The sequence below is a fragment of the Pongo abelii genome, chromosome 6 (assembly GCF_028885655.2).
Source record: "Pongo abelii isolate AG06213 chromosome 6, NHGRI_mPonAbe1-v2.0_pri, whole genome shotgun sequence".
In the NCBI taxonomy this organism is placed as follows: Eukaryota; Metazoa; Chordata; class Mammalia; order Primates; family Hominidae; genus Pongo; species Pongo abelii.
In genome coordinates, this window is record NC_071991.2 from 138107159 (window position 1) to 138132527 (window position 25369).

At 39.4% G+C, this 25369-nt stretch overlaps 2 protein-coding genes across 15 annotated transcripts in view; one reads left to right on the plus strand and one right to left on the minus strand.

Moving 5' to 3' along the window:
- The window catches only part of NDUFB2 (NADH:ubiquinone oxidoreductase subunit B2), a 25547-nt gene extending 12452 nt beyond the window's left edge, over positions 1 to 13095 (plus strand). Inside the window, exon 5 of the transcript XR_010140940.1 lies at positions 12402 to 13095. The gene's annotated coding sequence lies outside the window, so the exon portion shown is untranslated. The remainder of the gene's footprint in view (positions 1 to 12401) is intronic.
- Positions 10162 to 25369, minus strand: part of BRAF (B-Raf proto-oncogene, serine/threonine kinase) — a 207449-nt gene continuing 192241 nt past the window's right edge. For 4 of the 14 annotated variants that reach the window (XM_054559889.2, XM_009243306.4, XM_024250473.3 and 1 more), the window contains 2 exons: positions 25161 to 25314; positions 10162 to 17373 (listed from right to left, as the gene is read on the minus strand). In XM_054559889.2, coding sequence (XP_054415864.1) covers positions 17351 to 17373; positions 25161 to 25314 — 177 coding nt within the window. In that variant the 3' untranslated portion in view covers positions 10162 to 17350. Of the gene's footprint in view, positions 17374 to 20521; positions 22267 to 25160; positions 25315 to 25369 lie in introns of those variants that run through there. The other 10 variants (XM_054559888.2, XM_054559895.2, XM_054559894.2 and 7 more) reach the window with 5 other exon arrangements.

Consider the following 25369-nt stretch of genomic DNA (forward strand, 5'->3'; position numbering starts at 1 on the left):
CCACACTGACTTCCACAATGGTTGAACTAGTTTACAGTCCCACCAACAGTGTAAAAGTGTTCCTATTTCTCCACGTCTTCTCCAGCACCTGTTGTTTCCTGACTTTTTAATGATCGCCATTCTCATTGTGGTTTTGATTTGCATTTCTCTGATGGCCAGTGATGATGAGCATTTTTTCATGTGTTTTTTGGCTGCATAAATGTCTTCTTTTGAGAAGTGTCTGTTCATATCCTTTGCCCACTTTTTGATGGGGTTGTTTGTTTTTTTCTTGTAAATTTGTTTGAGTTCATTGTAGATTCTGGATATTAGCCCTTTGTCAGATGAGTAGGTTGCAAAAATTTTCTCCCATTCTGTAGGTTGCCTGTTCACTCTGATGGTAGTTTCTTTAGCTGTGCAGAAGCTCTTTAGTTTAATTAGATCCCATTTGTCAATTTTGGCTTTTGTTGCCATGGCTTTTGGTGTTTTAGACATGAAGTCCTTGCCAATGCCTATGTCCTGTATGGTATTGCCTAGGTTTTCTTCTAGGGTTTTTATGGTTTTAGGTCTGACGTTTAAGTCTTTAATCCATCTTGAATTAATTTTTGTATAAGGTGTAAGGAAGGGATCCAGTTTCAGCTTTCTACATATGGCTAGCCAGTTTTCCCAGCACCATTTATTAAATAGGGAATCCTTTCCCCATTTCTTGTTTTTGTCAGGTTTGTCAAAGATCAGATAGTTGTAGATATGCGGCATTATTTCTGAGGGCTCTGTTCTGTTCCATTGGTCTATATCTCTGTTTTAGTATCAGTACCATGCTGTTTTGGCTACTGTAGCCTTGTAGTATAGTTTGAAGTCAGGTAGCATGATACCTCCTGCTTTGTTCTTTTGGCTTAGGATTGACTTGGCGATGCAGGCTCTTTTTTGGTTCCATATGAACTTTAGTTTTTTCCAATTCTGTGAAGAAAGTCATTGGTAGCTTGATGGGGATGGCATCGAATCTATAAATTACCTTGGGCAGTATGGCCATTTTCACGATATTGATTCTTCCTACCCATGAGCATGGAATGTTCTTCCATTTGTTTGTATCCTCTTTTATTTCATTGAGCAGTGGTTTGTAGTTCTCCTTGAAGAGGTCCTTCACATCCCTTGTAAGTTGGATTCTTAGGTATTTTATTCTCTTTGAAGCAATTGTGAATGGGAGTTCCCTCATGATTTGGCTCTCTGTTTGTCTGTTATTGGTGTATAAGAATGCTTGTGATTTTTGTACATTGATTTTGTATCCTGAGACTTTGCTGAAGTTGCTTATCAGCTTAAAGAGATTTTGGGCTGAGACGATGGGGTTTTCTAGATATACAATCTTGTCGTCTGCAAACAGGGACAATTTGACTTCCTCTTTTCCTAATTGAATACCCTTTATTTCCTTCTCCTGCCTGATTGCGCTAGCCAGAACTTCCAACACTATGTTGAATAGGAGTGGTGAGAGAGGGCGTCCCTGTCTTGTGCCCGTTTTCAAAGGAAATGCTTCCAGTTTTTGCCCATTCAGTATGATATTGGCTGTGGGTTTGTCATAGATAGCTCTTATTATTTTGAGATACGTCCCATCAATACCTAATTTATTGAGAGTTTTTAGCCTGAAGGGTTGTTGAATTTCGTCAAAGGCCTTTTCTACATCTATTGAGATAATCGTGTGGTTTTTGTCTTTGGTTCTGTTTATATGCTGGATTATATTTATTGATTTGCGTATGTTGAACCAGCCTTGCATCCCAGGGATGAAGCCCACTTGATCATTGTGGATAAGCTTTTTGATGTGCTGCTGGATTCGGTTTGCCAGTATTTTATTGAGGATTTTTGCATCGATGTTCATCAAGGATATTGGTCTAAAATTCTCTTTTTTTGGTTGTGTCTCTGCCAGGCTTTGGTATCAGGATGATGCTGGCCTCATAAAATGAGTTAGGGAGGATTCCCTCTTTTTCTATTGATTGGAATAGTTTCAGAAGGAATGGTACCAGTTCCTCTTTGTACATCTGGCAGAATTCGGCTGTGAATCCATCTGGTCCTGGACTTTTTTTGGTTGGTAAGCTATTGATTATTGCCTCAATTTCAGAGCCTATTACTGGTCTATTCAGAGATTCAGCTTCTTCCTGGTTTAGTTTTGGGAGGATGTATGTGTCGAGGAATTTATCCGTTTCTTCTAGATTTTCTAGTTTATTTGCATAGAGGTGTTTGTAGTATTCTCTGATGGTAGTTTGTATTTCTGTGGGATCGGTGGTGATATCCCCTTTATCATTTTTTATTGCGTCTATTTGATTTTTCTCTCTTTTCTTCTTTATTAGTCTTGCTAGCGGTCTATCAATTTTGTTGATCTTTTCAAAAAACCAGCTCCTGGATACATTAATTTTTTGAAGGGTTTTTTGTGTCTCTATTTCCTTCAGTTCTGCTCTGATCTTAGTTATTTCTTGCCTTCTGCTAGCTTTTGAATGTGTTTGCTCTTGCTTTTCTAGTTCTTTTAATTGTGATGTTAGGGTGTCAATTTTAGATCTCTCCTGCTTTCTCTTGTGGGCATTTAGTGCTATAAATTTCCCTCTACACACGGCTTTGAATGTGTCCCAGAGATTCTGGTATGTTGTGTCTTTGTTCTCGTTGGTTTCAAAGAACATCTTTATTTCTGCCTTCATTTCATTATGTACTCAGTAGTCATTCAGGAGCAGGTTGTTCAGTTTCCATGTAGTTGAGTGGTTTTGAGTGAGTTTCTTAATCCTGAGTTCTAGTTTGATTGCACTGTGGTCTGAGAGACAGTTTGTTACAATTTCTGTTCTTTTACATTTGCCGAGGAGTGCTTTACTTCCAACTATGTGGTCAATTTTGGAGTAGGTGTGGTGTGGTGCTGAAAAGAATGTATATTCTGTTGATTTGGGGTGGAGAGTTCTGTAGATGTCTATTAGGTCCGCTTGGTGCAGAGCTGAGTTCAATTCCTGGGTATCCTTGTTAACTTTCTGTCTCGTTGATCTGTCTAGTGTTGACAGTGGGGTGTTAAAGTCTCCCATTATTATTGTGTGGGAGTCTAAGTCTCTTTGTAGGTCACTAAGGGCTTGCTTTATGAATCTGGGTGCTCCTGTATTGGGTGCATGTATATTTAGGATAGTTAGCTCTTCTTGTTGAATTGATCCCTTTACCATTATGTAATGGCCTTCTTTGTCTCTTTTGATCTTTGTTGGTTGAAAGTTTGTTTTATCAGAGAGTAGGATTGCAACTCCTGCCTTTTTTTGTTTTCCATGTGCTTGGTAGATCTTCCTCCATCCCTTTATTTTGAGCCTATGTGTGTCTCTGCACGTGAGATGGGTTTCCTGAATATAGCACACTGATGGGTCTTGACTCTCTTTATCCAGTTTGCCAGTCTGTGTCTTTTAATTGGAGCATTTAGCCCATTTACATTTAAAGTTAATATTGTTATGTGTGAATTTGATCCTGTCATTATGATGTTAGCTGGTTATTTTGCTCGTTAGTTGATGCAGTTTCTTCCTAGTCTTGATGGTCTTTACATTTTGGCATGTTTTTGCAGTGGCTGGTACCGGTTGTTCCTTTCCATGTTTAGTGCTTCCTTCAGGAGCTCTTTTAGGGCAGGCCTGGGTGGTGACAAAATCTCTCAGCATTTGCTTGTCTCTAAAGTATTTTATTACTCCTTCACTTATGAAGCTTAGTTTGGCTGGATATGAAATTCTGGGTTGAAAATTCTTTTCTTTAAGAATGCTGAATATTGGTCCCCACTGTCTTCTGGCTTGTAGAGTTTCTGCCAAGAGATCAGCTGTTAGTCTGATGGGCTTCCCTTTGTGGGTAACCCGACCTTTCTCTCTGGCTACCCTTAACATTTTTTCCTTCATTTCAACTTTGGTGAATCTGACAATTCTCGAGGAGTATCTTTGTGGCATTCTCTGTATTTCCTGAATTTGAATGTTGGCCTTCCTTGCTAGATTGGGGAAGTTCTCCTGGATAATATCCTGGATAATATCCTGCAGAGTGTTTTCCAACTTGGTTCCATTCTCCCTGTCACTTTCAGGTACACCAATCAGACGTAGATTTGGTCTTTTCACATAGTCCCATATTTCTTGGAGGCTTTGTTCGTTTCTTTTTATTCTTTTTTCTCTAAACTTCTCTTCTTGCTTCATTTCATTCATTTCGTCTTCCATCACTGATACCCTTTCTTCCAGTTGATTGCATCGGCTACTGAGGCTTCTGCAGTTCATCATGTAGCTCTCGTGCCTTGGTTTTCAGCTCCATCAGGTCCTTTAAGGACTTCTCTGCATTGGTTATTCTAGTTATCCATTCGTCTAATTTTTTTTTCAAAGCTTTTAACTTCTTTGCCATTGGTTCGAATTTCCTCCTGTAGCTTGGAGTAGTTTGATCGTCTGAAGCCTTCTCTCAACTCGTCAAAGTCATTCTCCGTCCAGCTTTGTTCCATTGCTGGTGAGGAGCTGCGTTCCTTTGGAGGAGGAGAGGCGCTCTGATTTTTAGAGTTTCCAGTTTTTCTGCTCTGTTTTTTTCCCATCTTTGTGGTTTTATCTACCTTTGGTCTTTGATGATGGTGACGTACAGATGGGTTTTTGGTGTGGATGTCCTTTCTGTTTGTTAGTTTTCCTTCTAACAGACAGGACCCTCAGCTGCAGGTCTGTTGGAGTTTGCTAGAGGTCCACTCCAGACCCTGTTTGCCTGGGTATCAGCAGCGGTGGCTGCAGAACAGCGTATATTAGTGAACCGCAAATGCTGCTGCCTGATCATTCCTCTGGAAGTTTTGTCTCAGAGGAGTACCCGGCCGTTTGAGGTGTCAGTCTGCCCCTACTGGGGGGTGCCTCCCAGTTAGGCTACTCGGGGGTCAGGGACCCACTTGAGGAGGCAGTCTGCCCGTTCTCAGATCTCCAGCTGCGTGCTGGGAGAACCACTACTCTCTTCAAAGCTTAGTTGGAAATGCAGAAATCACCCATCTTCTGCATCGCTCACGCTGGGAGCTGTAGATGGGAGCTGTTCCTATTCGGCCATCTTGGCTCCTCCCCTCAAGGCATACTTCTAACTAGGAGTTTTTAGGGCCAGAGGAATGGGTGAAGCAGGAGTTTTTACTTTTTCTAAAATTTGTTGCAAAGCACTTTCCAACTCTCTGAGACTGGGCAGAATTCTCCTCTACTCACAGATCTAAATCTGTATCTGTATATCTATTTTGTAGAGATAGGATCTGTCTCAGTCACCCAGGCTGGAGTGGAGTGATGCGATCTTACCTCACTGCAGCCTCAAACTTCTGGGCCCAAGTGATCTGCCTCAACTTCCCCAGTAGCTGGGACTACAAGTGTGTGCCACCACACTTGGCTAATGTGTGTGTGTGTTGACAGAGAGTCTATGTTGCCCAAGCTGGTCTTGAAGTCGAGGCCTCAAGTGATCTTCATGCCTTGGCTTCCCAAAGTGCTGAGATTACAGGTGTGAGCCACCGTGCGTGGACTCCCTTTTTTTCTACTTAGGTTTTTGACCACCCAGGCATTGAGAATCTGGTACTAAAGAAGATAAGGTTCTGTTCTGAGAGAACTTATTATAAAGGGTAGACAGTCAGTCACTAACCAAGTTGAGATTTACTAAGTGCTGTGGAGGAAATGGCACTGGGTGAGGTGCTATAGATGGGCGAGGAAAGCAAATTGAACTTTTGACTGGTCAGGGAGGGCATTTGAGCTGAAAGCAGAACAAGTAGGAGGAGCCAGTTGTGCGAGGGTGAAGAGTGTTCTGGGAGTAAGAAACAGCAGGAATCAAGGTCTCGCATGGGACCACAGTCACTCCCGTGTTTAAGGAACAGAAAGTCCAGGGCACCTCCCACTGGTGAGGAGAGGGTGGGACTAGATCTCAGGAGCAGATCAGGGCCACAGGTTCAGATTTTGGGTTGAATGCAGCGAGCAGCCTCTGGCAGGCTTTAAGCTGGGGTATGGTATGATAGGCTTTCCTAGTAGCTGGGTTTCCAGTCCCACTTTGGTTCTCTTTGGATGTCACAGAGCAGGCACCATGGCAGGAAAAGCTGAAGCAAGTGGAACAGTTGCACCCTCCCCTGCTGACAGCTTCAGCAGTCCTGTCCCTCTTGCAAGGGGTGCTGGGGACACTTCTCCGGTTTTGTGTTTACTCACCTGTGTGTGAGCTGCCTGAGCTGATGCAGTGATGTTTAAGGTCTTTACTTTTAAAACCATCAGATCTCTTTGTACTTTTTAGGTTTCATTTTTTCTTGTCCTCCACTCACCCCCACCCCACCCCTCATGAGCGCCCACTCCCCAATATCAATAAAGGTTTTTTTGGAAAGAATACAGTCTACAACAGTGAACTCAGGATAATCTCATTAGCCCCATTCCTTAGAAATCAGTTGCTTGACTTAAAAGATAACTTTAAAAAGAGCATTCTTTTGTTTAAAGAATAAGGAGGCCATATTGGAATCCTCTTTTCCACATGTGGGCCATGCAGGGAATTGTTCCAAGCCTTCTCAAAGGAATGGACCTCCACCCGCTGTATAGCATTTGGGAAAATACTTATGTGGGAGGAGTTCCAAAAGGATTTTAAGTACAACATTTGATTGATGGCAATATATAGTTACAGGAAATAATAGTGAAAACTTACTATGGGCCAGGCACTGCTGTTAGCACTTAACGTGTTAATTTATCAAATCCTCACATTATTATTTCCACTTTATAGGTGAAGAAGTTGAGCTATAGATGGGTTAGGCGCTTTGCCAAGCTCATACCTGAGATTCAGATCCTGCTGTCTTGTTCTAGGTGGAGTCAGATGATCTGAGTCAACACAGCATGGTGTCAGCCTTTTTGATCACAGTTTAAGAATTAATTTCATGTTACCTAGCATATAAATATACTTGTGTACACATATATCAAAACAAAAGTTCACAAAACAGTATTTATCCATGATGCACACTATTTTCATTTTATTCTACATACTAAAGAAAGAATGGCCAGTTGAGACCTCCTAAACTGATTTTACAGCCTACTAAATTGTCTCAATCTGACATTTGAAAAGCTGGTGTAATGCTTCCAGAACTCAGGCTGTTGGGAGTCAGACTTGCTGGATCTGACTAGCTCTACCATTTGCTTGCTATGAGTTTGGGCAAATAACTTTGATCTGTACCTTAATGTCCTAATTTGTAGAATGGATTAAAAAGGTTAAATGAGTTAGGTAAAGCTCTTAGAACGAGGCCTGGCCTGAATGAAATACTCTCTAAATTGAATCAGTTGTTATTTCTAGACCATTGGACCTAAGCTAAGTGTAGTGACCCTGGGATCCCAGTTTGATTTTTATAGAAAAACTTCCAGATAGACCAGATTGTAAACATATTCCAGCAGACACAGTGCCACCCCTCCCCTCTGTCAAAAATATGCCAAAGCAAAACAAACACATTTACAGTATCTGTTCCTCTCTTCCTGATGAGCAGCTACAAGTACATTCAAAGTTAAGTTTTAGGGTATGGCCTAAAATGGCAACAGAGGTCAAGTGTTAAATTTTAGCACACACGTTTGTAACTTTGTTAGTTTCCTAGGGAACCTTTAATGTAAATACCACAATTAGTTGTCTAATAAAGTTTGAGATGAGAGGTGTTACAGAAGAACAGCTGTTATATGCATGTTACAGGAAGATACAGAAGTCATCTTGGTTCCAATTGCCCCTAGAACTATTTTATAGAAGAGGTTGACCCTGTTGCCTGCTGCAACCATTTCACCAGGAGCAATGGTGGGACACCACCGTGCAGTGTCAGGGAAATGGGAGCTCCCTGAGGTGGTGTGTGGACCTGCCTCAGCAGGTGCCTTTTGTTTACACTAGCAGTGTCTTCCCAGATTGGTGATGACAACAGTAGGGACAAGTGGAGCATGCCTATCACAACATCCATTTCTGGCTACAAACTCACTGTCATGGAGTCAATACCCATTTCTATCCAAATCTTGTTACAGCCATCGTGACAAAATTATATACCTATATAAAATGCATGGTACAGATCTTGGGTCCTGGCTACATAAGCCTAGCGAGTCATATCCTTCAGGGCTGCAATTCAGCAACTGATAGGTGAGGAGTTGGACCAGTTTTTTTTTTTTTTTTTTTCCCTCGAAACAGGGTCTTGCTCTGCCGCCCAGGCTGGAGTGCAGTGGTGCTATCACAGCTCACTGCAGCCTTGACCTCCCAGGCTCAAGCAGTCTCCCCCCACCTCAGCTGGGATCACAGGTGCATGACACCATGCCCAGCTAATTAAATTTTTTTTTTTGGCCAGGCTGGTCTGGAACTCCTGGCTTCAAGTGATCCTCCCACTTTAGCCTCCCAAAGTGCTGGGATTATAGGCGTGAGCCACTGAGCCCAACTCAGTGTTCTTTAAGAACACTTTTTGCCCTAACAAACATTTTGAGTCTAGGAGAACTATATAACTCAAAAGACAGTAGGTCTGATTGTCACAGCCCCTGATAAAACAAAATTTCAGAAGAGCTAGTGTGGTAGAGTTCTTTATAATACAACTTTATAATAACCAAAGTGTCCATAGTTCTGGGCTAAATTTTAAGGGAAACCTCACATATACGGTATCATATGTTCTTAAAGCCACAATTACTCTGTTGTAATCATGCATGAAGGTTTAGAAAATGAATTTCTATGATGTTTATATTATAGGATTACAGTTTTCAGAAGAGAAAACTGCAGTTCATAGGAAATGAAGTCTTGACATTTATTTTTATTTTTAGCGTGGGTGTCTTGCTATATTGCCCTGGCTTGCCTCAAACTCCTGGGCTCAAGCAATCCTCCTGCCTTAGCCTTTTAAGTCTTGATAGCATTTTATTGTTTGTTTGGAAGGGTGAAACCAGATTCCTCAGGCACAAGCCCTCTTTAGGCTTTTCTGTTCTTTCATATTATTCTCAGACATAAGGATACAGGTGAAGTGTTTTTTTTTGAGACGGAGTCTTGCTCTGTTGCCCAGGCTGGAGTGCAATGGCGTGATCTCGGCTCACTGCAACCTCCGCCTCCCAGGTTCAAGCGATTCTCCTGCCTCAGCCTCCCCAGTAGCTGGGATTACAGGTGCTGGCCATCATGCCTGGCTTTTTTTTTTTTTTTTTTTTTTTTGAGATGGAGTTTTGCCCTTGTTGCCCAGGCTGGAGTGCAATGGCACAATCTCGGTCGGCTCACCACAACCTCCGCCTCCCGGGTTCAAGCGATTCTCCTGCCTCAGCCTCCTGAGTAGCTGGAATTACAGGCATGCGCCACCACGGCTGGATAATTTTGTATTTTTAGTAGAGACGGGGTTTCTTCATGTTGGTCAGGCTGGTCTCGAACTCTTGACCTCAGGTGATCCGCCCGCCTCGGCCTCCCAAAGTGCTGGGATTACAGGCGTGAGCCACTGCATCTGGCCTAATTTTTGTATTTTTCAGTAGAGACAGTTTCACCATGTTGGTCAGGCTAGTCTCGACTCCTGACCCCAGGTGATCCACCCGCCTCGGCCTCCCAAATTGCTGGGATTACAGGCGTTAGCCACTGCGCCTGGCTGCAGATGAGTTTTAAAACGGTTTACTTCTTTTCTGGAAATTTTGCCCAGTAATTTGATATATTTTGTCTGAAGATACTCTAGGAGTTTTTCAGACTTCAGTGAATTTTATTTGGGGAAGGGTCATGAAATCAAATGCAGAAAATCAACTCACTGAGGTAACCAGCTTAAAAAAAAATGAAGTAGAAAACATGAGTGCATAGTTTCAAGTAAATGTTAGCGTGCATGTGCTGTGTTGCTATAGAAAATGTAAGCTGTGTCAAAAGTTTGAAAAAATACAATTCTAAGGTGAGTTTCTGCAGATAAACTTTAAACATGACTAAAGTAGAACACATACTCCAACTGAACCATGTGGAGGAAAGCAGTGGTTTGAAACTAAAGATACATCAGGTCACAACATCTCAAATATTTAAGGGTCATCACCAACACCTGACAAACGACTGTTGCCACTACAAGTTGTATAGCATGTATAACCTGCCACGCATGAATCTTGACAACTTACTTTAACTTCTACCCACTAAGCAGTAACCAACATTATGTATGAAACAAAATGTACATTTCTCAGTCTCTCCATTGTCTAGAAAAACTGTTAAAACTGCTGACTACTTTTGTTACTGAATGTAATCGTGTTAGAAAAATAGTCTTGATGAAGACTTCTCCATGCAGTCAATCTTTATTATAGCAGTATTCGCATATTCACATCAAGTACATAGAACTTTTTTTGCCTTTGATATAATACAGAGTTTTTAAATAACTTTACACAGAAATAAATTTCTTCAATCTGAATTTCAGCTATCTTTTTTTTATTCTCCATGCTTTCTATCCAAACTGAACAATATTTTCTGTTATACAAATTTACATGAGAAAAACTCCAAAGTACAAATGAAGGGACCTGAGCAGGAAAGAGAACCAATAAAGTATCAGGAAGTGGGTATGGGGGAGAATTAAAAAAAATAATAAAAGATTCAAGCAAACATTGAGAATAGGGGAAAAGAGGGAGACATCGTCCATTTGACTGAAAATAAATGTCTTTTTTTATGAATTGAAAAATAAGCTTTAAAAATAGTTACTCCATTGTAATTTTTGCAAAGCAGGTATAGAGAGGTCTGTGGACAATTAAAAAGTCCCCATCTTTTCACTGGGCACGCCCCAGACTCCATGAGAACCTTTTCAATGCTTGAGTGGAACTGAAGTGTACTAAACCCGAACCTTTGGCAGTAACAAAAAAGAGGAATGTGTGTGTGAGTCGCCATAAGGTTTAGAGTGGTGAAACAGGAACCGTGAATTCACTGCAGTTCAAACAGGAAGCATCTCCCTTTCCTCTCCCTTACAGGAGTCCTGTCCTCAAACCAAGGAATACATGAAAAGGGGGGATTTCCTTTTTCTTGGTCTAAACCAAAGAGCAATGACAACTACTGAATAAAATTCAGAGAGACACATGTTGATGAATGATCAAATTCAATCCCCTGATCAGTTGTATGATCCTATCTTAGGAAAGGCAGCAATTGCTGTGTTGAGGAAAGGATCAGATGTACAACCAACAAATGAGATTACAACAAATACATATCACTGTGATACAGTCCTCAAAAATCAGGCGATATCATGAAGGCCAAACTGAGTCTATATTATGTGGCATGGCCAAAGGAAACACGGAGGACCCATGGATGCATTTTAAAATGAAGGCGGGAGAAGGGGACAGCACAGAGACATACACCCCTGTATGTAAACTAACATAACATGAAGATAAATAAGACATAAAGGCAAGTCACTTATGTTGGTCATTAACATGAATAAAAAGGCATTATATGTTGATATAGCTGGTTTTAATCAGCTATGGAACATACACAAATGTATTAGGAAGGAATGATTCTTAAAAAAAACCGTTCACAGCTTAGAATAAAAAGCATACTTATTGCACTCTTACATTTGATTTCAGGTAATTACAGTTTATTTCCCACCCTCACATTAATTTTTCCCTATCCTAGATTTACTGCCACCTCACCCCATTTTGGTCTCTGTTCTCTACATCTGTACCTACTCTGTGAGCTTTGTTTTATGCTAGTCTGCAGTGACTTCCAACTCATACTCCACCAAAACACGCGTGGGTTCAAAAACTTAACACAAAAATGCAACGCAGTAATTTTCAAAACAAAACCAGGACTAAGCAACTTCATCAAAACCCCCAATCCCATCCCTGTAAACAGACCCTTCCTTTGCGGCATCTCTTCACAAATTTTCTGCCAACTCTCCCGCATCTGTGCTGTACGTGAGAACCAGTGGTCATGGTGCTGGAGAATGAACTCGGCTGGCCGGGAGAAGCAGATGGTTTGTACAAAACATTTTTTGATACTACCATGAATAAACATATTTTAGTTGTTTTCAGAGCACTTCCATCTACAGAATTCTTTAAAAAAAAAATGCACCTCTAAAAAATGGATACACTGGCTTACATTGGCTGTGTCCTCATACACACTCGTCAAGTCACTATAATTATTCAAAATAGCTAAATAAATGTCAACATTTTAATAAAGTTGATTTAGTAATTAATAAAACTTAATAGTTGAAGTTGTGGATGTTAAATAAAAGTACTTTAGTCACTCGTTGAGTTGCGGACTAATTGCCCCATGCATTTTTTTTTTTTTTAAAGCACTGTTACCTTAATTTAAGATTTTAGGAGTTGGGTTTCTGTCCTTTTCCACATTAAAAATACCTGATAGGAACTGTTAATTACCCTTTCCACAATTAACAAAAATTAGAATTGAATTTTGATTTAAATGTCTTTGCCCAAACAAAAGTGAAAATAGGTTATTTGAAAACAACAAAATAGAGCTTACTGTCTAGTGTACTAATAAAACAAACATCTTACCAGTATTTTTAATTTTACCAGAGCTAGCAACATGGACCACAGATACACTGGTGACTCTGCTGTCCTCTGGCCAAGCTACAAATCATCGCCTGAGGCAGAGATGCTACTACCCTCTTCTGGGGCTCAACTACCGATGGGCATCAGTAATCCATCCCAGTGTAACATTTCAAGGATGCGCTGGAGACAATACATGGACTTCTTCTTTCAATGGTGAGGAATGAAACAAGACACAAGAACCACAGTATGGAATATGCTTTCTTTTACATCCAACGGCCAGGTCATAAAGGACGCCTTGAGACCTCCACCCTGGCCCCCACAGCGCTTTGGGACAGGATGACTAACGCAGTCCAGCTTCATGTGCAATCAAGTCCTGGGAAGAAATGTACATTTCAAACTCTGAAAAATCAGTGTCTAGGTTGGCAGCAGTACTCTGGAAACTGATAAAACCAAATTCGGTCCTATATTTCAATTTCCCCTTCTAAGTTAATACGTGATTGCTGCCCATCATACAGTACTTCAACCCTAAACTACAGCAATTTCTGTCAACATTTCTGTTGTATAAAAGTTCCATGCTTTGAAGAGCCTATGGGAGTAGAAAAAGTTTCTCTAGAAATGTCACTGAACTATATTTTCAACCTAGTTGCTCTATGTGATAAATATATCTGACTATACTAGGGATTATGTGCTTTAAAAAAATAATTTTGTTCACTGAAAATTTACCTGTGTGTTTTCTCATTGTTAAATATGATTTTGGCTATAAACTCTTTAGTGCATTTACCTATGCAGTCTAAATTGCACTCTAAAAATTATTAACACAGCTGAGTTAAACCAGAGTGGCTGCTCTCTTCACAAATCACTGATTTCTGCTAAAATGTTAGCTTTTTTATTGCATCATGAAGGCACAGTAAGATCATTTGGCAAATTGTCAAGGTATTTTTCTAGAGCCTCACCTACACCATTTCAACACATGACCTGTAAGCTATTTGCTGTTCATACTCACAGTAAACCTTCCATCTCTGGCTATGGTGTTTATAGCCTAATGGTTGGAATCTGCTAGTCTCAAGGTGCTGGTATTCTAGCACTAACAATGCCAACTTGGACAAAGAAGAGAATCTTGCAAAAAGAGTAATCATTCTACCGTCTTAGCTGGGCAGTCTTTCTATGAATGCCTGTGCATGTGACAAAGCTGCAGCAAGCTCATTATGAGGATGTACTGTCATGCCAAGCCTACTGAAAATTAAAATTACATCACTGTTAGTGAAGTGATACCACAGCTATTTAATTTCATGCAATTGACTCAAGGTTAAGATTCTGAAACGTACCCCTAAACCGGTTCTGGCACCACTTTCAACAACATTCAGATATTCTGAGCAACACATTTTTTTACAGTATTACTGCTTAAATGTATAATGCCCTTTAGGACAAAATGAGAGTGCTCAAATACAAGTACACAAAAAAAAGTTAAAATCTTAAATCATCGTCATGTTCTAGAGCTCCTGACTTTTCCTATTTTAAAATAAATAACTATTCATTACCTCATTCTGAAGAGGTAGTTTTTTGAAGAGGTCACCTGAACCCTGCAATGTGGTTTCAAACTAAAGCTAGAGATGAGGTTTGCAAGCGGCTGGCGGGTGGATGTACAGTGGGGACAGGTGAGATCTGAGGAGGGTGTGCAGCAGCTCGCACTCCGCCTGATGAATACAACGTAACATCCTGTGATGAAAGTGCTGTCACTGCACCAAACCAGAAGCTAGGAAATATTTACAAAGTTTCAGGTTGACGGTGCTGCAGTCTTGAATTCTTTCTTTATATACTGCTCTTTCTTCTCCAACACCAACATAAATATAGCATATATCATTTGTATGGGATTTTATCTTCTAAAATGCCCCAGTATGCCCTACTAGATCTCAAATACAATCAGGGGTGAGATATTCAGGAATTTGACAGAATTTGACAGCTAGACAGAATCTTCTTTTAAGGTGCACATTAACAACAAATGATCACACTGAATTTTCTATTCACAAATCTCTTTTATAAACTATTTTTTTGGTCAATATTATTTCAGTGGCAAAAGTCTAGGTCCTTGACTCTAACGATGAAAAAAGTCCATCAGGAGTACTACAGTTACAATCCTCTATAGTTGCTCTCAAATTTTTCAGAAGGCTTCACCTCTCCCCACCAAAAGTAAAACACACTACAGAAGGCACTGCAGCCACTTTACAGACAAGACTGTTACACCCTCACAAGATGATCAGTGACGCAGCCACATACTGTCTATACAATTACTCATAAAGTGCTTTTCACAAATAAGGACTTCTTCCTCGTTTTTTTAGGAGCTCAGTAAGTCTAACTGTTGTCTAAGCATCAAAAAATAAAGCAGATAAAACACAAATAAAACCTATTTTCATGTCATTTGTAAACCAGAGAAAAAACCTATTTCATAGAAAAAGGAAGAAAAGAGAGGTTTAAATATTTTATTTTTTAAGGTCTCTATAAAAATCTCAATATGCTAAGCCTGGTTCCTGGGCACAGCTTCATTTGAGATCAAGTTTGCTCCCCTGTTCAAATGAGATACCAGCCTATTCTAAAATGCAAGGGAAGAAAAAGTGTACCACCCTAAATATTGTTTAAGAAACTGAAATGCTAAGCTTCCTCCCTAATGGTACTGCCCCTGCCCCTGCCCCACGGAGGCAGTCCCGGACCCAGGCTGCACATGTTCTGCCTCCTCAGCAGGACATGAAACACATCCTCTTGTTCAAGCCCAGGTCTCTCTACCTGTGGAAACTTGAAGCCTATCTTGGTAAAGGGAACACAGCCACATTTAAAAGCATCTAGAGATATATTTAAAAAGAAAAAACAGCCAATGCTTTTCCAGAGAGGCAGTATTATTGCACAGAAGATGTTCTTCAAATCAGCGTGAATTATTTCCACCTCTGCAATTTCTGAAATTTTTAAGACACTGCCCTGCTGACGTAAAACTTAAAAACAAATTTGCTTTTCAAACTGATTAATAACTTAAGGATCTTTTCCATTTTACTAGGACAACCTTTTACAAGACAATGAAAATTTCAATAGGCTTTCTTCTGAATACATGTATGTTAGCAAAAATCTAATGGTAGTGAGCTTTTAGTGGCTGAAATATAGACAGCAGGGCCTGGAGTTACAATCTGAAATTTTTAAGTAACAATTTCTAATTCCCTGATTTATTCTGGGTCTCGTTTAATCTCTTTCAAGTCCTTGGCTATAGCTTGGTTGGTCTATCTGGTTTGATTTGTGTTCCTAAATTCTGAGTCTAGATTCCTGATAAGGGAGGTTTTCCATTAATTTGCCATTAATATATCCGCTTTCTTTGCTATGACTGTGATTGATATTACCCTTTAATAAAGGCCAAAAGAAACTATAACTAGGTTATATTTTCCATTTGTGCAAAGATAAGATTTAGGTTCTTAATGAATGCCAGCTCTTTCTATAAAAACAACTGATGACAGGTTTCCCACATCCTCCCTCAGTCCTAATGTCCCTAAAATTGCTCTATTCTCTGTCTGGGAATTCAGCTGCCAAATTGCCCAACCTTTTGAAGATCAGGCTTGGGAAAAAAGGAAGAAGGAGAATGAATGGAGACGCCACCATTTTTATTTTAGGTTGCATATTCTAGATAAAAGACTAGAAAGAAGATGTGGGATGTAGTGTTAGGAATCAGTTGGAAGAAACAATGAGATTATTAGCAAAGATGTTAATGTGGATCCAGCAAGTACCATTAATTGAAAAATTATAAATATTTGTCATTATGCTAAGACTCCTCATATTTAGGTAGAGAAAAGGATAATGATCTTTCTTAAAAGCTGTCTATATAACAAAAATACAATTTTCAGGATACATAATTCTGGTGGGAAGTATTGTTTTTTTCCAATTCAATTAAATTTGAAAATTATTTTCTTTTTAATAAAAATATAAAAGAAGAAACTCAGAAATTAAAACCTGTACCTTATATTTAAATTATCTAAATTTCTCACATTCAAAACTGTTATTAAGCAGTTTTGTGGGAGTTTAGATAGATACTGCCATGGCATTTTGTGCCCTGGACAAAGTAGCCGCATAAGTAGTTGGTGACTGGAAGAGCATAGGAGGAAGATATAAACTGTATTTCCTGAGAATTTGCTACATTGTGGAGGAAAAAAAAAAAACCCAAACACCTATCTTCATTGCTGGACCCAATGAGAAAGAAGGCAATGTGTGCCAGCACTATCTAGCCTGCTTGGTTAGGCAGACCCCTCAGTGAGCAAGGAAACAAAAGGCCAGAGACCCCAGAGGTCAGGAAGAAGATGCAGCATGCCCTTTTCCTCCATACCAAGACGCATCTACTCCTCATCGCTCAGCCTCCATTTAAATAAAATAGTTTCCTTTTGATAAAATTTGTCAAGGCCTGAACACGCACCACATAGAAAGGGCAAGCTGCATTTTTGTTCCATCCCTCAGAAACTAACTGGTGGTCACTAGGGGAAAGAGCTCCACAACAAAATTCCAGAACAGGAAAGAGAACGATGCTTGGTGATTGAAACTGCCCCATCAGATGATCAGCCACAAATTGATCTGGTGGTTAGAAGGGCAAAGTTGACTGGCAGACTTTCCATAGCAAATCTCCCAAGCTGTAGCAGCAGTTTCTTTTCCATCATGCCTGACCATCAAAAGGTCAGAATTCAGGGTCTCTCCTCTTTCTTCCTGGGACTGGGCAGACTTGTATGCTCGTGGTATTTTTGTTGAAGAAACACTGGCAGCAGAGAATTCTGGTTCCTAAAACATTCTTTCCTCTTTTGTTGGATGGGAAATTCCATTCTGTTCCACATCAGCTTATGCATTGGAAATTTTGTATCTTTAAAAAAAGATTTGAGGAACAGAACTGTGTTTTGATGTTAACAAATTGTACGAACACAAGACTTAAGAAATAAGAGCAGATGCTGCCATGATGGTGGCTACTTGAAGGCTGCAAATTCTCCTGTAGAGGGAGGACAAGAGCTAATTTTAAAAAAGTCATCTCAAATAACCTAGAGACACAGAAAAGCCTCATTTGCGCTTCATCGAAAAGTAACTAGTTATATATTTCAAGTCTAGCAACAGCATTGCTAATTTAAAAGCAAAAACGGCTGAAACCCATGGAAGAACACAACATATATAGTATGCAGAATATGGTTCAGCTCTAACAATTAAATAGCAAGGCGGCAGAGAATTTCCCAGTTGGGTTTTATGTATCATGGTTCTGATCAAGCTGAAAACAGTTCCAACGAACAAAATTTCTCAGAAACTGAATGTAAAGTAGTAATGTCAATTTGTAGAATACTTCCACCTCTGAATTATCAACTCATTTTCACCTATCATATTATTGTAATGCCACTATTAGGAGGAGAGAGGCAGTAGTTATCCTCATTTTGCTAAAGATACAATTAAGAGGTCAACTGATTTGTTCACACCACACATTTGACAGAGAGAAAGAAGATCCAGACCGCCCATTTTCTAGTTAATTTCACCTTCAAACTAACAAAAAATTAAATATAGGCACATGTCACTGAACATAATTATCAGCATAAAGAATTCTTTAAACGCAAAGTACCTTTGTGATATCATGCTCCTTTAGCTTAATGAATCTGGGGGCTTCATGCCATTATTTTTCTTTTCTTTTTTTTTTTGAGATGGAGTTTTGCTTTTGTTGCCCAGGCTGGAGTGCAATGGTGCAATCTCGGCTCATTGCAACCTCTACCTCCTGGGTTCAAGTGATTCTCCTGCCTCAGCCTCCCAAGTAGCTGGGAATACAGGCACCCGCCACCAGGCCTGGCTAATTTTTGTATTTTTAGTGGAGATGGAGTTTCACCATGTTGGCCAGGCTGGTCTCAAACTCCTGACCTCAGGTAATCTGCCTGCCTCGGCCTCCCAAAGTGCTGGGATTACAGGTGTGAGTCACCGCACCCGGCCACCATTATTTTTCATCTACCATTTTGTCCATAGTTTCTACTTGTAACTAAAGGCCAGTTCCTGTTATACACACTATAGTTAATTGCTGGGGATTAGTTAATAACCGACAATTAACAAAATTTAGTCAGCCATACCACTATTTTTCTTTTTTTTTTTGAGACGGAGTCTTGCTCTGTCATCCAGGCTGGAGTGCAGTGGTGTGATCTCAGCTCACTGCAAGCCCTGTCTCAGCCTCCCCAGAAGCTGGGACTACAGGCACAGGAAGCCACGCCTGGCTAATTTTTTTGTATTTTTAGTAGAGACGGGGTTTCACTGTGTTAGTTAGGATGGTCTCGATCTCCTGACCTCATGATCCGCCCGCCTTGGCCTCCCAAAGTGCTGGGATTACAGGCGTGAGCCACCACGCCCGGCCAGCCATATCACTATTTTACAATAGCAGCTTCTGATGAGGATCCAAGCAATCACTTATATGAATATACTGTTTAATCCAGGAATAACCTATCTAATTTCTGATTGCTATCAGATTCCAACTGGTTGCTAGATAACGTTGGCACATCCCAACAACAGATTGCTAATGACTGGATGACTGAATCCTCAGCTTTGTAAGCTGATAGTATTAGTGACTGACTGAGTGCCCGATGCCTCACGGAACAGTTTGTACACATCTGCATCCAATCCTCATAATAACCCTATGAGGCAGATGCTATTATCTATATTATATAGATGAGGCAGCCAGCGTTTAGAGTGGTCAAGTAACTTGCCTGAGATCATACACAGAAAATTGCAGAGATGGAATGCAAACCCAGGTGCTGACTCCAAGACCCAGCAGTCCCCTAAACAACTTTCAACAATTAACACTTTGTTTTCCCAATCTGAATACGACTACTAATGAACTGCAGATAGTCATATTATCTCTTTCTACGCATGGATTCCTTTTAACAGCAATTAACTAAGGTATTGTGAGTCCAAACATCAAGAAAGGGTAAAAGAATTACTGCCTTATATTTAAAGTTAAGAGGATTGGGGAATCTAGCACTGATTTAAAAAAAAAAAAAGGCTAAATTAAATTACTAAGACCTTAGAGTAAAACATTTGGAGTATAATCATAGGAGGCTATTATGGTAACACACTCCAGAAATATACAAATATTTTACTATTGTTGCTTACAGTTTGAGTACTTATAATTTTAAGGTTGCTATTTTTAGTGTTTTAATGTTTCTTTAAAGTGACTTGCAACATTCTTATGAGTAATCATGTATCTAGCCAAATCCAAATCTCATTAAAGGAAGTCAATGTAAAAATAAGATTTACAGAAAAGAAATCTTTATGAAAATGCCTAGAATTAATCTATTAAATAAAAAAATCAGAAAATGCTAATATCTAAGCCAAATGTTAATATATTACATTAAAAAATACTTTAAAAAATCTTCAGCTAAGGTTGGGCACAGTGGTTCATGCCTATAATTCCAGCACTTCAGGAGGCCGAGGCAGGAGGACTGCTTGAGCCCAGGAGTTTGAGACCAGGTAGGGCAACATAGTGAGACCCTGTCTCTACAAAAAAAAAAAAAAAAAAAAAAAAAAAAAATCAGTTGAATGTGGTGGCACATGCATGTAGTCCCAGCTACCTAGAGGAGGCTGAAGTGGGAGGATCACTTGAGACCAGCAGGTTGAGGCTGCAGTGAGCCAGGATTGTACCACTGCACTCCAGCCTGAGTAACAAAACCCTGTCTCGAAAACAAAACAAAATACACACACACACACACACACACACACACACACACACACACACACACACACACACACAAACTTCAGATGTTTCCTGCTCATTATAACGATTAGAAATTTCATTTTGTCGAAGTGTCATACTCCACAAACTTAAATATTAGTCTTAAAAATAAAAACCAGGCCGGCGAGGTGGCTCATGCCTGTAATCCCAGCACTTTGGGAGGCGGAGGAGGGTGGATCATCTGAGGCCAGGAGTTCAAGACCAGCCTGGCCAACATGGCGAAACTCTCTCTCTACTAAAAATACAAAAATTAGGGCCAGGCCCAGTGGCTCAAGCCTGTAATCCCAGCACTTTGGGAGGCTGAGGTGAGCAGATCACCTGAGGTCAGGAGTTCGAGACCAGCCTGGCCAACATGGTGAAACTGTTTCTACTGGGGGAAAAAAAAAAATTAGGTGTGGTGCCACTACCTGTAATTCCAGCTACTCAGGAGGCTGAGGCAGGAGAATCACTTGAACCCGGGAGGCAGAGGCTGCAGTTAGCTGAGCTCACACCACTACACTCCAGCCTGGGCAAGAGAATGAGACTCTGTCTCAAAAACAAAAACAAAAATTACCAGGGTGTGGTGGTACTGCACCACTGCACTCCAGACTGAATGACAGAGCAAGACTCTGTCTCCAAAAAAATTTAAAACCAAACAACTGCACAAAGAAGAAATTTTTACCAACAAACTCCAAATCAAATACAAACAAAGCAAACACTATCACTCTATCAAGTCTAGTGCTTCTAACAGAATGCAGTCCTTTTTATAGTCACACTTGGTGTTGAGGGGAAAAAAAGGAAAGAATCATAGTTTAGGCATCAATAAAATAAGACTCTTAAAATGTCCCTAAAATCATGGAGAATTTAAGGAAAACATGGGAGTAACAGGTGATGAATCTGCTTTCAGAAAAAGTATCTTTTCTTAATGATTCCTTCTTGCCTATCTGGAAATCTCTACTATTCTACTTCCTGCCCGTCTTTTATTTGAAGAGCCAACTCTGCTTGTGTGAAGTTATTTGAAGTGAAATACCTAGATACTCTGTGTCTTAAAAAAAATCTTGGTATATTAATAAAAAAAATCAATTTGAGGCCAAATTGAAATATTTTCTTTCCCCTTCTTTCAGGTTGAGGATAATTTAAGCTGCATTTTCTGTTTCTTTTTTTGAGAAAGAGTCTTGCTCTATTACCCAGGCTGGAGTGCAGTGGTGCAGTCTTGGCTCACTGCAACCTCTGCCTCCTAGGTTCAAGCAATTCTTGTGCCTCAGCCTCCCAAATAGCTGGACTACAGGTGCACACCACCACGCCCAGCTAATTTTTGTATTTTTGGTAGAGACAGGGTTTTGCCATGTTGGCCAGGCTGGTCTCGAACTGGCCTCAAGTAATCCATCCGCCTCAGCCTCCCAAAGTGCTGGGATTACAGGTGTGAGCCACCACAACTGGCCATGCATTTTCAAGTTAACTTTATTTAGGAATAGAGCAGAGAACAACTGGGAAGACTGGAAAAAAAAAAAAAAAAGACCCTGTGATTTTAGACACCTCAAATATCATGGTTTATGTGAAAGCTAAGGACTTTATTAACTAGTTCAAAAATATTACTCTTACCCTTCATTCCAGAATGGAGTATATTTTAATGGGCATTATACATAGAATTTGATAAATTCCTTAAAGTATGTTATGAAAAATAACAGGTTACTTCTTACCCAAATCAATCACTACTTGACATTTAAGGAGAAAGTCAACTGCAGCCAGAGTAAGTCCCCTCCTGACATTCTTTGTCATGACTTTCAAGCAGTTTCTTTTTTTCTTTTCTTTTTTTGAGACAGGGTTTTGCTTTGTTGCCCAGGCTGGAGTGCAGTGGCACGATGAAGGCTCACAGCAGCCTCCGCCTCCCAGGTTCAAGCGATCCTCCCACGTCAGCCTCCTGAGTGGCTGGGGCTACAGTTGTGCACCACTATGCTTGGCTAATTTTTAAATTTTTTTGTAGAGACAGCGTTTCGCCATGTTGTCCAGGCTGGTCTCAAACTCCTGGGCTCACGCGATCTGCCCACCTTGGCCTCCAAAAGTGCTGGGATTACAGCGTGAGCCACTACGCCTGGCCCAGGCAGTTTCAAAAGGATGAGAAACATTCTGGCATAGACACATCGAGTCTTTTAAATTCTTTGAGAAAACAGTCACAGGAGAGATGAAATATTTAGTAAAGTAAAAAGTTCTACAGAAATGCTCAATAATTTTCAATCAAATAAGACTATAACTGATAAAATGTTTCTGTCATGAAGTACCATTTCATAATATTTTTTAAAAAGGCACATAATTTTCTTAAACTAAGAGTGACTCACTTGGGGAAAGGCCACTTAAGCTGGTATATTAAATAGCCACTGTTTTAGGGAGGACAATTTTAACTATTGGTTTAACTATTAGAGTTTAGTATCTAAATGGCTAGTATATGTCATCCAAGGGGCAGGAAGAAAATAAATAAATAAAAAAGATTAAATGGCTAGTGTAATACCTGAAAATAAATAAATCGGAAGCATCTGATTACATCCTGTGATCCTGAAACTATTTAAAATCAAGAAGACAAATCTTTTTCCTCATCATTGATTAGTAAAACCTTTAAAATGCAAAATAAATTTATAAAAAGGTTTCCTTACTGAAGAAGGAAATCAACTTTAATTTCAAAAAAAAGAGGGCTCAGGTTTTAGGAAAAAAGCAGTTACAAAAGAACAAATGTTCTTTTGTTTCAATTACTTAGTCAAAGAGATTAACTCTACATATGGTTAGAAAAAATAATGTTTTTATTTGGAGAATATATTTAAAACTCAGTATAAAAACCCAAGAACAAATACAATTAAACCTGAAAGGGAAACATTTAATTCTACTGCTTCCTATTTCTCCAGATCCACGTTAGCTAAACATGTACCTGTCACATTTTTAATGTCCTTTCACTAACATTTCCGGTGGACCTAATTTAAAAGAGAGAGTAGAATTACTCTGTGATACTTTGGAGGCATGTTTTACTGACTACAGAATGGAACAATGAGTTTCTGAGTGGCTCTACAGAGCTTAGCCACGCCCATCGCAAAGGAGACTAGTAAAGAAAGAAAGGAAAGGCGTCAGATGCAGATGACGGGAGCCTAGGCAGGATGGCATTGAGAAGAAAAAGAGAGTGAACAGTGAAAGGAAGATAACCGTGAGGCAGGTATGCTGGGAAATTATAGAAGGAGCTCTATCAATAAAAAGACCCCTTGACCTTGTGCCTCAAAATGGCCAAACCTTTGGAGCATTCCACAAAGTCAATTTTGTAAAAACTTTGTTAGTTACATGCTTGCTAGTCTTCTATTTGTGAATGAATAAAACTCTATCTAACAATTACTAATAATCATATCTTTAATGCCACTGGAGGATTTAAAAATCATATACTTAGATATTTTCCAATAGTTATACTTCTTTATTCCTTAGTATCATTTTTTAAAATACGTGAAACGTTCCTTTTCATTTTCTTAACTAAAGTCATGAATCAATTCTGAAATCATAATGGCATTACTTATCTTAAGCTACCCAAATGAGGGGTTAAAGGTTTGCCGTAATTATTATTGAGTGATTTTCCTGGATGACATCTAACTATTCAAATAAAGAAAATGTTTCAAAAATTTATTTGTGGGTACTTAAAAACTAAATTATCATTAATTTAAAGTCTTCTCAATTTTCTTCTTTATTGACTTCAAGGAGGCATTTATACAGATGTCTGTTTACTGGAAGAAACTTGAACTATTGGCTACATTTAAAAATCATGACAAAACCAAATTGAGTAAGTGAAGATATAGTTAAGAGGCTGACAGTGAAGCAGAGATGGCCAAATCTTTGATAGGACCACGTGCCGTTGCTTTCTACTTGTGATTCCCTCTGAATCACAGTAAGAATACACTGACCACCACATTACAGTCATTTTCTATACAACAAGGTATAAGTATTAAAGAACCCTAACAAATACTTCATACCACTGAATGAAAAAAAGAAGAGCATTCATCCATCATAAGTAGAATCTTGCTGGGCAAAGCATATAAGGAGGACAGAACATGAGACACAATGATAAGGTGACTGCTAAAATATGCATCATGAGAGGTAAGAATAATAACAACTTTAAAAATCTATTACCTGGTGTTTGGCAACCAGAGGTATCTCAAAGAAAAACACACCTAAAAGTTCTCACAGAATTCTGTGAAGATTTTTTGCAGGGGAGGGATTGGGTGTGAAGGGAGCAATGCATTTGCAACAAAATTTGACTTCTACATGAGTGAGACATTCTTAATGTAATTTAAAAAAAGCTATTTAAAAGAAACTCCAATTTATAACATCTTCCTGCTAAAAATCCAAAGTTAAGACATTTTACTCATGTCAAACATGCCACTCCTCAGCAATATTTTTGGTCACCTGCACTCAAAATTTATAAAAAGAAACTTAGTTTATTGCTTCAAGGAAATAAAGGACATCCACATTTTCCAAATTGTTATAAAAAGAAATAGTTATGGAAAAAGTATTAAGAAGAATAATAGAATTATTAAATTCTATTGACTTCCTAAATTAGATCTGTTCAGTTTGCCTTATCTAACCCAGGCTAACCGGCTGCCAACTTCTCACCTGCAAACACAGGCATAGATAGGTAGGGTCTTCTTCTGGAGTCCCTAGTGGACATGTGATAGCTGGTAACAAAAGTTGCATGAGAAACTGAAGTTTACTACTTAAAATAACCAAGTGAATGAAACAGACCCGGAACAGAAAGTAAAGCCTCTAGAAGAGGCTCTGCCAATTTTTAGCAATGTCTATGTATTTTAACCCTTGGACGTTAAAAATCCAATGTTAAGTATAAATTTTAGTTTGGGGAAAATTATGTCTAGTCTTTAACCACACAAGTGTTCTTTGGTTCACCTTAAAAAAAAAAAAGAGAGTATTTTATTCAATTTAACATATAAGCAAACATATGTTCATTTATTTTCCTTTTGTTGCTACTCTCCTGAACTCTTTCACTCATTTGTTTCAGTGGACGGGAAACGCACCATATCCCCCTGCCTGGATGGGTGTTTTTGGAGAAGCACAAGCATATAGACTAAAATCCTCTGTTTGGAAACCAGCCCGATTCAAGGAGGGTTCTGATGCACTGCGGTGAATTTTTGGCAATGAGCGGGCCAGCAGCTCAATAGAGGCGAGAATCTACAAAAAAAAAAAAAAAAAAAAAAAAAGAAAGAAAGAAAGAAAAAGAAAAAAC